At 52.3% G+C, this 11,413-nt stretch overlaps 2 protein-coding genes across 3 annotated transcripts in view; both read right to left on the bottom strand.

Moving 5' to 3' along the window:
* Positions 1-5,940, bottom strand: part of FCER2 (Fc epsilon receptor II) — a 22,561-nt gene extending 16,621 nt beyond the window's left edge. For both annotated transcript variants that reach the window (XM_019667605.1, XM_019667606.1), the window contains exons 1-8: positions 5,855-5,940; positions 4,028-4,141; positions 2,843-2,962; positions 2,464-2,517; positions 1,830-1,892; positions 1,567-1,629; positions 1,409-1,471; positions 1,231-1,320 (exon numbers count right to left, since the gene is read on the bottom strand). In XM_019667605.1, coding sequence (XP_019523150.1) covers positions 1,231-1,320; positions 1,409-1,471; positions 1,567-1,629; positions 1,830-1,892; positions 2,464-2,517; positions 2,843-2,962; positions 4,028-4,049 — 475 coding nt within the window. In that variant the 5' untranslated portion in view covers positions 4,050-4,141; positions 5,855-5,940. The remainder of the gene's footprint in view (positions 1-1,230; positions 1,321-1,408; positions 1,472-1,566; positions 1,630-1,829; positions 1,893-2,463; positions 2,518-2,842; positions 2,963-4,027; positions 4,142-5,854) is intronic.
* Positions 5,941-6,389: 449 nt separating this feature from the next.
* LOC109396064 (60S ribosomal protein L36) lies at positions 6,390-6,772 on the bottom strand. Its single transcript, XM_019667607.1, has one exon. It carries the CDS (start codon positions 6,738-6,740, stop codon positions 6,423-6,425), a length of 318 nt encoding a protein of 105 aa, XP_019523152.1. The 5' UTR covers positions 6,741-6,772; the 3' UTR covers positions 6,390-6,422.
* Positions 6,773-11,413: the final 4,641 nt, after the last annotated feature.

The following is an 11,413-nucleotide window of genomic DNA, read 5'->3' as shown; positions in this document are numbered from 1 at the left end:
GTGACACTGCCCTCCACAAAACAAAAGAAAAAGAAAAAAAGAAAACTTTGGGGTGGGCTGGTGGGATGGCACAGTTGGTTAGAGTGCAAGCTCTGAGCAACAGTGTCGTTGGTTTGATTCCCACATGGGCCACTGAACTGCGCCCGAACTGAGCTGCTGCTGAGCTGCCAACGGGCAGCCAGATGGCTCAGCTGGTGAGAGCGCATGCTCTTAACAACAAAGTTGCCGGTTCGATTCCCACATGGGATGGTGGGCTGTGCCTCCCACCCGCAACTAAATTGAATGTGGTGACTGGACTTGGAGCTGAGCTTGCGCCCTCCACAACTAAGATCAAAGGACAACTTAACTTGAAGCTGATGGGTCCTGAAAAAACACAATGTTTCCCTTCTCCAGTTCCCCAACACTGTTCCCTTCCCCAAATCCCCAATAAAACCTTAAAAGAAAAAAAAAAAGAAAACTTTGGGGAAGGTATTGTGGTTGTGTCAGGGTCATCGAGAGACAGCCCTGGAGCTAGTGATCCATCAGAGTCAGCGTGGTCCAGATTTATCCTCTCAGCTCCCCCAAGGGAGCACACGGGGTCTTTTGCTGGAATCCCCATGCCACACCTCCAGGGACAGCACTCCCTCACACCATGCACAAATCCTTCTTCTCTCACCCAGCAGGGGCAGACCAAAAATAAAGGGTGGGAGTGGGGGATGGAGTGGGACTTCAGGTTAAAGGCACAGTGATTGAATGTCTGCTCCCTCTACAGCCTGCTGGGGCCACCCGCATGAACCTTATAACTCCATTACTGTCACCCCTGGGGAAGATGCCACAATGCCTGTTGTCCCCATCACTTTCACTTCAGAGGTGACCTTACAGCCCTCTGGCTGGGTCAGACAACCTTCCAGGAGGGCTGTAGCTGAGGGCATCCTACTGATGATCCTCTGCTGAGCCATGATGGGGCAGAGGACAGATTAGTAAAGAGGACCCAGTGATGGTAAATGAGGACAGCTTTTAACTGGAGGAAAAAAATGTGTGGGACCCCCACCCCAGGTCAGTGGAGGGGAGCAGCTGGACTCAGAAAGGGCTTTCTTATGTGTCCCCCATTGGCCCTGCCACACACATACACACACACCTGTCCACGTTGTCACACACCTCTCCCATGCATTCAAACACATGCCACCACAAACCTGTGTTGTCACACGCATATACCTACACACCCGTAGGCACAGACGCACACACACTCACCGTTGGACATTCGAAGCTCTATCCACAGCTTCGCCACCTCCTCCTGGAGTCTTTCCAGTGAATTCAAGACTGTGTGTCTCTCGTTCAAGCCTTGGGTGGTTGGATGGGGGCAGTGGTCACAGACAAGCTTGTGGGTCCTCCTGCTCCCTCCCCACCTCTGGCCCCTCCCAAGCCTCACCCTGGGACTTGAGGTTGCTCAGATCTTCAAGAAGTCCATACAGGTTCTGGGAGAGCTCAGAGTCTGATGGGGGTGCAGGACAGGTGTCAGGGGTGATGCTTGCAGGCCTCGTGGTCCCTGTGGCTCTGGGACTCCGCCCCCCCACCCTGATCTCTCACCCTGAGTTTTCATTTTCTTCTGTTCTGCTCCGATTTTCTCCATGTTCTGCAACATCTGGGAAGCTGGTTGCAGGGGAGGAGGCTCAGTGGTAAGCAAGCCCCTCAAGGCTACCCCCACCCCCCACTGGCACCCTTGGCCTCTTAGCCTGGGGCTTTAGGGCCACCTGCTCATTTTGCAATTCACAGGTGGTCTGGAGCACCGTATACCCATGTTCAGCTAAGTCCCCTCCTCTCTTCCCAGACCCCCAGCTGAAGTCACTTACCCTGGGATTTCTGGGCCATCTGGTCACCTGTGTGTCTTTCCAAGTCCTTGGAAACCTGAGAGACTGGGGTGGGTGGGGGAAGGGAAGATGTAGCCTCAGGAGCCAGGCAGGCAGGTCCTTGAACCCCCCACCACTCCCCCCAGTCCCAAGTGCAGGGGCCCCCCCTCACACAGTCACAATGATTGCAGCTTATTGTTTTTAATTTTGGAGACAAAAGTACTCAGGAAATTGCAGGCAAGAATAGAATGAATTTGTGTACCCTTCCCCCACTCAGAAATAAATATAAAAGCAGCGGACATTTATTAAAATCTCACTGGACGCCAGGTGTTTTCTAAGTGCTTCCCAGGTCTTAGCCTGTTTCCACCTCAAAGCACTGAAATGATGCCCATTTTACAGGGACTAACCGAGGCACGGAATGGTTAGGTAACATTCCATCAGGCACTTCTCAGAGTACCCCCCTCCAAGAGTTGCTGAGTTTTTCCCCCACCCAGGGACGGGGGAGGATAGGCTGACCCTCAGTTCCTGGGGAAATAGTGGAGCCCAGTCCTTCTCCCACGTCCCACAGTGGTGAGTGGCAGAAGCAGGACAAAGTCTGGTGTCCTAGCCCCCTTCTCCCACCCTGGCCCCTCCATACTGTTCCAGGCAGCCGTCTCTCCCAGCTGTTTCAGATTCCGCTCAGTGTCCCAATCTGGGCAGGAGGAGAAAAGAGGAGGGGAGAGGAAGGGGTTTTTCATCCACCCACACTTCACCTGCCAGCTGGGGATGGAGGCCTTGGGTATATCATGTGGGAGGTGCCCAAAGGGTGGGAGCCAAGGGGTACTGGGTGGGAGTGAGGGCAGGAGGCTCTTGAGAGTGGGGAAGTTGACATGAGAAAGGGCCGGCAGGGACAAAGTGGGAGATGTGATGAGGGAATTGGGCTCCCAGGGATGTGCTGGGCTCCCCAGGATCTGAGAATGGGTGTCTGGGAAGGAACACAAGAGGGGGGTGCCACGTGGGGCTGGAGATGTCCTCACGCCACAGGAGAAGCAGGGTCAGCAGTCCGGTCCACAGTGCTGCGGTCAGCAACCCCAACAGGGCAACCTGTATCCCCCGTCTGCAGCACGGCTGATGTCTTCTGTGAAACTTCAAAACCTCTATGGGGAATAGAGAGAGCGACGAAGGGTGCAGGATGAGGCTGGACTCCAGCTCTGCCTGTCTCCCCATTACCCAGAGCCCCAAAGTCCTGGGAGCCTGTCCAGAACACACTGAAGCAGAGGGTCTTAGTGGACCCCCAACCTCCTCTATACATCTCCCCCTCACTCTATCTATCTTTCATGTCCATCAGCCCTCCCCTCTCCCGCCACCCAACCTTTGTATGTCCATCTCTGCATCTGTGCATATCTGAGTTCGTCCCTTTGCCCATCCAGCCCAATTTCTTCCACTCCTGTCCACACTCCAGCCATCAGCAAGCCTGACTCTGTTCAGATATACACGCCCTGGGCCAGGAGCTGAGACCCCTCCTCCATGGGCCCCCTCCTCAGAGGGCTGACCCTCACCCAGCTCTCACCTGTGCCCCTCCTCCCTTTTATAGGTTCAGTTATCCCGCCCCAATGATTGCTGGGTCCCCAGCCTCACTCCCAGAGGTGGGGTCCTCCCTCCCCTCCTACCCCAGCCCTCACACTGATGCTTGCCTCTCACCCTGGGCCCCTTCCCTAAACACAGGACAGGGGAGTCTCAGTTCTTCCCCCATATCTGAGACCTTCTCTAGCCCTTTTCCCAGGTGGCAGACCCCCTAGTTCTCACCTTAGCTCCTTGGCCCCCCAAAACTCTACCTTGATGCTCCACCGCAGGTTCAGATCCCTTCCCCCCTTCCTGGCTGGGAGGGTTCATCATGCTGAATTCCACTTGGGTTGAGTCCCTGTCCCACTGGTCTCCCACTCTATTGGGCTCCCAGTGACCCAGTGGGAACGGGGTTGTTTTGGTGGTAGTAGTTGGGAAGATGTTGAGTCAGAGAAGGGAGGTGCCCTCGGCTTCCCTTTTTGCCTGGCTCTGTGCCCTGAAGGCCACTTGGGGCTTACCCGCCTGCTATAGTGGGCCTTCCCTAGAAATTCACTCTTCTTTCCCGAGAGGGATCCCGGAGCCCCTCTCCTCTCCTGGGTGGACGGTAGCAGGTCAGGATTCTTGCTTTTACCTGTATCAGCTCCAGAGATACCTCTCACCTGAGTATGAACTTTCCTCCATGGAAGCCTTGCTTGGATCTTCCCAGTGACGGGGTGCTCACCACCTGTCAAGGCAGTCCACTTGACAAGCACAGTCGCAGCTCCAGCTGGGATCTGGGTTCGAACAAGGGTTAGGGTTATATCAGACTCGAGTTACTGTCACAGGAAAGCATCCTGGGCTTGAGAAGCTCCGTGACCATTGGCTGATTTTGTTTAGTTCAAAGCTGGGAGTCAGTGTTGCAGTTAACAGGGAGACCCAGCTGGTGTGGAGGGTCACAGGCCTGAGACCATAGGCGGGTGCCCCAGAGCTCAACACATGCAAGGTACACAGCAGGTGCTCAATAAATGTGCACCTATGTGATCTTGGCAAGTGGCTGAGCCTCAAAACCAATTTCCTCATTCATAAAATGATGATATTAATAACACTGACACTGTAAGGTGGTGGTTGACTCTACATATAACGTGCTTTGAACAAGGCCCAGCACATAATGAACCCCCAGACTAGCCTCAACTCTTTACTCTTGCTGCCTGTGCAAGCTCAGCCCAGGACTCAACCTTTCTGAGTCTCAGTTTTTCCCTCAGTAAAATGGGGGCTATGATAGTACCCAGCTCATGAGGCCGTGGTAGGTTCAAATGAGATAATAATGTACGTGAGTCTTGTGGCACAGTGCTGCACACAGTGAGTCTTCACATACTAAATGTTTAGCAGGCATCTACTCTGTGCCAGGTCCTGCTGGGAAATGCAGAGACTCTGTCACCAGGCATTAGCTTCCTCCTCTGCCAACCTGCTCAAGATGTCTTTAAAGCCGCTTGACTTTGAAGCACCTACTATGTGCTGAAGAGCATGGGCTTTGGGTCGGACAAGCCTGCGGGTCATTGGCTGCCCCTCTTGCTATGTGACTATGGACAAATGGCTTCCCTTCTCTGAGCCTTGGGGAAATGGAGGTGTGGGGCAACCAGGCTCTGATTACCGGCAGCTCAAACTGGATCTTTGGCCATCCTGGAGGAGGCCAAGGGTGTCATCATCCTGCGGCTGTACATGCCTGAGTCCAAGCCAGCCAGACCTGGGGCTGAGTCCTGGCTTCTCTCTGGATGAGTTACTCAGTCTGCTCATCTGTAAACTGGGGGTGAGCGACAGCACTGACTCCACCAGATGAACTAGGATGGGGTGTGCAAGGTGCTGGCACACAGTAGGTGCTCAGTAAACCTACTGGTGGGGTGCTGGGTAAACTGAGGTACTGAGAGGGAAAGTAATTTTTCCCACATTCCAGGGGTGGGACCGGGACTCAAACCCAAGACCTGGAGCTTGTTTGCTCAACTACCTGGGGACATGGCCTCCTGGTGGGTGCTGCTGGTGAGTACCAGGACAGCAGGGTCCAGGAGCCGGGCCATCTCTCTAATATGAGAGCTCCTGCCTCTGCTTATGACCTTCCATGGCTACCCAGAGCCCTCCACTATCAGCTCCCCAGTGCACACGCCAAACCCATCTTTTCTACTTAGTCATGTCAATTGGCTGGCTTTTACTTCACCTAACCAGGTCCCCACACACCTGGAAATTCTGCCCATGCTGCCCATCGCCCACTGCCCACTGCCCTCCTTGCATGCAGACCACCTCCTGGTCATTCCTCGAGGCTCAGTACAGAGCTCATTTCTTCTAGGAAACCAAAGTCCACTTCCCACCACCAGCACCAATGTGCGTACACACACACACACACACACACACACACACACAGAGAGTCACATACGTGCACACACATTCACACACACACTCAGAGGCACTCACACACAGACACACAGTTGCCACACACATCACACATTCATACTCACATGAGTTTTGTGCGTGTCACTGTCCTGGTCTGTTGGGGCTGATGGGAGAGGTCACAGAGGCCACAAGCTGTGATGAGGAGTTGAACCTGGAGGCACACTTTCTTCTGAAAGCAGGCTCACCCCCAGCTTCTATTTTCACAGACCTAATTATGGGCTCGCCACCCAGATAACCGCATTACACACATGGCTTCCTCTGTGCCCACAACCCGGTAAAGTCCGTACTATTATTATCTGTATGCCTTAGGTGAGCAAACTGAGGTTCAGAGACACCAACCCACATTCCCAAAATGCTGAAGGAGATAAGTGGTAGAATCAGGATTTGGACCAAAATGACTAGGAAGGAAGAAGAGAGAGAGCAAGAGGGGAGGAGGAAAGAAAAAGAAAGATACATAAGATATGATAAGATTGGGGTCAGATATTGGCAATTTTGTTGTATAGTTTAATTTAGTAGCAACACGTGCTAGGCACAATTATTTTTTCTTTTTCTTTTTTTATTTTTTTATTTTTTTTATTTTTTATTTTTTATTTTTTTCCAAAAATGTTTTATTCCACACAGAGGGGCTGGGGCTCAGTCCTTCTTGGCTGCTGCCTTCCTCATGGCTGCAAGGACATTGCTCAGCTCCTCTCTCTTCCTCTTGGCTCGGATGTGTGTCCCCACCCTTTTCTTGATGAACTTCAGGGCCCGCTTGTCCTTAGAGACCTTGAGCAGCTCCATAGCACGCCGCTCATAGGGGGCAAAGCCGCACACCTCCCGGATCATGTCCCGCACGAATTTGGTGTGTTTGGTGAGGCGCCCGCGGCGGCGGCTGTGTCTCTGCTTGCTGACGTTCTTGGTCACCTTGTGGCCCTTGTTGAGGCCCACGGCCATGGGGTAGCGCAGAGCCATGGCTGTCTCTCCTCAATGGCTGCCGCGGCTAAAGGCTCTTTTTCTTTTTTTAAATTGGGGAATCGAGGGAGAGGAACAGTGTTGGGGAATTGGGGAGGAGGACCAGCCAAGTTGTTGTTCTTCAATCTTAGTTGTGGAGGGCGCCAGTCACCAACTGGCTGCCCATTGGCAGCTCATGGCCTCTAAGCTCAAGGTGCTGTGTTAACAATCTTAGTTGCGGGTGGGTGTAGCCACCATCCCATGCGGGAGTTGAACCAGCAGCCTTGTTGTTAAGGGTGCACTGCTCTATCCACTGAGCCATCTGGCTGGCAGTTCAGCTCAAGGTGCCAAGTTCTGTCTTAGTTGTGGGCAGATATAGCCCACCATCGAACAGGCAGTCTTGTTAGGAGCACGTGCTCTCACCATCTGAGCCATCTGCCATCTCTTGGCAGCTCAGCAGCAGCTCAGCTCAGGTGCAGTGTCACTGGCCCATGTGGGAATCAAACCGGCGGCCCTGTTGCTCAGAGCTCGAACTATTAAGCCAACTCTTAACCAACTGAGGCACTTAGCCAGCCCTAGGCACGGTTCTTGGTGTCTTAGGTGCAGTCACACATTTAATATTCACAATCACCCTATAAGATAGATGCTTTTGTTATCTGTACTGCCTTATGGATGAAGGATGTTAAGCACAGAGAGGTTAAGTAACTTGCCCTAGGTCACACAGCTCACAAGTGGCAGAGAAAGGATTTGAACCCAGGCAGCGTGGATCCCAAGTCTCAGCCCTAGCCATGATGCCACCTAGCCTTGAATTCTCAGGGGCTCCTTGGCACTTTGCCTACCTTGCTCTTGCTGCCCATACCATGTCTCCTGATCTTTAAATCCATTCTCACTCTTGACTGGGAATGCCCAACGCCAAGGCCCCACTCCTGGATGGGCCACCTCCTCACCCCAGGCTTGACACCCTGTCTCTTGTTCTGGAAGATGCCCACCTGTTCCCCAGTGTCCCACCTCCCAACAAAGACTGAGTAGGACTCTCCACCAGATAGGAAGGAGCCTGGCTAGAATGTCCCCTGGACCATGCACTCCAGGACAGCAGGGACGGTGCTGCCTTGTTTGTCACACTGTTCTCAGCATGGAGATGCATAGCCCTCTGTACATGTCTATTGAATGAATGAGTCTGGTGGGCTGGGGCTGCTCATTCTGGGCCCTCCAAATGTTCCTCTCAACCCTTGATCTGGGCTAATTGTGGGGGCTTGAACCCATTGCATGGTTTGCCACATGATAGAGGATAACCATTTCAAGTAGGAGAGAGAGTTGTCAGGTGGGCATCAGAGAGGGGTCACTGGGGGCTCTGGGTGGACAAAGGACAGCAGGAGGCCTAGAAGGACCCGGGGAGCTGTCATGGGGAGCCAGGCAGGAGGCGCACCTTGGGAGGGATATTTTTGGAGGGCTTGGCTGGAATGGAGACATTGGGGACAGGAGGACTGTCATCTGGTGCAGGGGCCAGAGGAGGTAGCCTGGAGCAGCGGCTATGGTGATGGAAGGAAGCGTGTTGTTTTGAGAAGAGACGGGCCTTGGTAACGGGTGAGATGTGGGGATGGGTACTCGCAAGATGCTGTGAAAAATGACGGGGTCTCAGCCGAGCGGCTGCATGGAGAGTGGGGCTATCCTAGCGATGAGGACACAGGAAGGAGGAGGAGAAAGTTGGAAGCAAGTCCCGTTGGGCCCAGTGAGGATTCAGGACAGGGTCCGGATAGAGGATGGGGCTTGATTGGATTTTGGTGTTCGCAGGTGTCCACTCGCCCTGGCACCAGCCCACACTCAGTACCATGTCCTTCCAAGGCCCCATGGCCCGGTCCATGCTGGGTTCCTGCCAACATCCAGTTTAGAAAAGAGGATGCTTTGGGGGTGAAATCTCAACTGAGGACCCTATCACGCGATCGCTCCCTCCCTCTTCCCCTCTGTGGTATCAACCCATGGTCTCATTCACTTCGGGGTTGAAAAACAGGAAACCGTGCGGATGTGGGCCGCGATCTGAGGCTGTCGGTTCTTCTTTCAGGTTTAGGATCCTTGATCCTGGGGCTGCACCGCGCTCATCACCAGTCCTGGATTTCACTCAATAAGAATGAGTCAGGGGTCCAGCAACGACCATTCACGGTCCCCAGACAGGATCCAACTCCAGCCTCAGCTCCACCCCAACCCGATAATACTTGGCTCACCAGTGCTTGGATCTCCACGATGAACCTGCGCTCCGTGCGGAGTAGAGCCGGATCCACAGCGCTAAACCCAGAACCTCAGCACCTGGGACAGGGACTGGCACCAACTGCAAATGTGAAGAAGGAACCTCTCCACCTGGCACAGCCCCGGGGTCATCCCACCTGTTTAATCTCTCCATGTGTTGCGGGGGGGGGGGGGGTGTGTGAGGTAGTAGGTGTGTCAAATTCAGGAGGGCTTCCAGGAGGAGATGTCTCTAAACCCTGGGTTTCTCATTCTTGGCACTGTTGGCATTGGGACTGGATGATTCCTGTCTGTGGGGGCCTTCCTGTGCAGGATGTTTGGCAGCATCCCTGGCCTCTACTCACTGCTGCCAGTAGCACTCCCCCAGTCATGACAACCAAAATGTCTCCACACATTGCTTAATGCCTCCTGCAGGGAGCAGAATCACCCCCATTTGAGAACCACTACTTTGAAGCACGGTTTATAGACCAGGAGAAGGTGCTGGCTTCAGGCTTCAACATACTTTCATTGTTTCTCTGTCTCCATCTATCTCTCCATCTTCTGTTGACAGATCTCTTTCCTCTTTCATTCACTCAACAAGCATTCATTGAGCACCTACTGTGTGCCAGCATCTGGGAACAAGGTAAAGTTCCAGCTCTCCTGAGGGAGGAAAACAAAGAGTTCTATTCTTAATTGTAGTAAAATATACATAACATGAAATTTATCATGTTAATCATTTTTAAGTGTACGGTTCAGTGGCATTAAATACATTCACACTGTTATGTAACCGTCCCCACCATCCATCTCCAGAACTTTCTCATCTTTCCAAACTGAAACTCCATCCCCATTAAACACTCACTCCTCTCCCCAGCCCCTGGCACCACCATCTACTTCCTGTCTCTATGAGCCTGACTCCTCTGGGGACCTCCTATAAGGGGAATCACACAGTATTTGTCCTCCTGTGTCTGGGTTTTTTTCAGTGATCACCATGTCTTCAGGGTTCATCCATGTTGTAGCATAAGAACAAAGGTTGAAATCTATAAATCCACAGGATAATTTTAGGTGGTGGAAAGCAGGGTTGGAGGTACCTTGGGGAAGAGCTAGTTTAGACGGGAGGATTAAAAAACCTATGGGATGGGAGGGGATCGCTGAGCAGGCCACTCTGGGAGAAGCAGGAGTTGCAGCTGGATTTTCATCCTCAACGTTCCACCCTGCCTCCCCTGGTCTTCCCCTGGGTTCTGCAACCTTGAACTCATGAGCTGGTGCCCTGCCCCCTCCCAGCCAGGGGAAATCCACAACATCCTCTCCCAGAGGTGCCAGGTCCTGGAGAGGTGCCAGTGGCTTTTCGGCCTCCTCTGACCTTGACTGTGTGGCTTAAGCAGTGTCTTCCCTTCTTGGCCCTCAGTTTCTCACACAGAGAAGGGCACTGTACTCTTGGCCCTGGCAGGCCTGAAGTCTTATAACCTCTTGCAGAGACCCCAGTGCTGTGGGGAAGTGGGAATTCCGGAGAACTAGGGTTGGGCCCAAGTGACAGCTGCTGTGACTGAGTAGGGTAAGGGTTGTAGAGTGTGGGGGTCTCCAACATGTAGACACACAGATACACACACACACAAACACACACACACACACAGAGTAACACAACACCATCACCTGCAGAGTCACACACATAGAGACCGACACAGGCACTATACACAACTAAACCACAAACACATGTACAACACACACACACACACACACACACACACACAACACAATACAATGAAAACAGAAACAGATACACACAGACATTTACACCACACACGCACAAAGATTTAGACACATAGACAAACACAACACAATCCAACTACAGATATGGACACAACACAAAACCACACACACACCACATGTACAGACACAACTCAGAGACAGCTATACAACACAGACAAAGATACAGACCACAGGACACAGCCCCCCCCCACACATACACACTACATTACAATGGACACACACACGACATACACAATGCATGCACACAGATACACACAGAAATACAAATATATAAAAACACAGACACAACACAACCCACCACACACACAACACAATAAAACCACAGATACAACCCATAGACATTGATACAACACATACACAAAGGTACAGACCGCGTGACACAAGCAAACCACAGATGAACAACCACATGCACACAGACACAACACACACAACACATACACAGAGAAACATAGAAACATAGATACAGACACGTCCATAGGTTCCCACACAAGTACACACAAAGTACACTCATGTCATAAACGCAGATATAGACATCACACAATTGGACTACAGATACAAGACAGACATACCCAGTGTGCATACAGATACACACAACACAATCACATGCACAAACGCATAAACACACACATATAAATGCACAGAAACGTACACACAAACAAAATGCACACACACAGAGACACACATGAGCCCTTTAGCAGGCTTTTGCAGAG

Source organism: Hipposideros armiger, unplaced genomic scaffold (assembly GCF_001890085.2).
Source record: "Hipposideros armiger isolate ML-2016 unplaced genomic scaffold, ASM189008v1 scaffold_502, whole genome shotgun sequence".
NCBI classification, from domain to species: domain Eukaryota; kingdom Metazoa; phylum Chordata; class Mammalia; order Chiroptera; family Hipposideridae; genus Hipposideros; species Hipposideros armiger.
This window is presented reverse-complemented; position numbering and strand designations above follow the sequence as displayed.

What these genes read in the sequence shown, in the direction of transcription:
- LOC109396064 (XM_019667607.1), bottom strand. Translation starts at nt 6,740, where the DNA reads ATGGCTCTGCGCTACCCCATGGCCGTGGGCCTCAACAAGGGCCACAAG.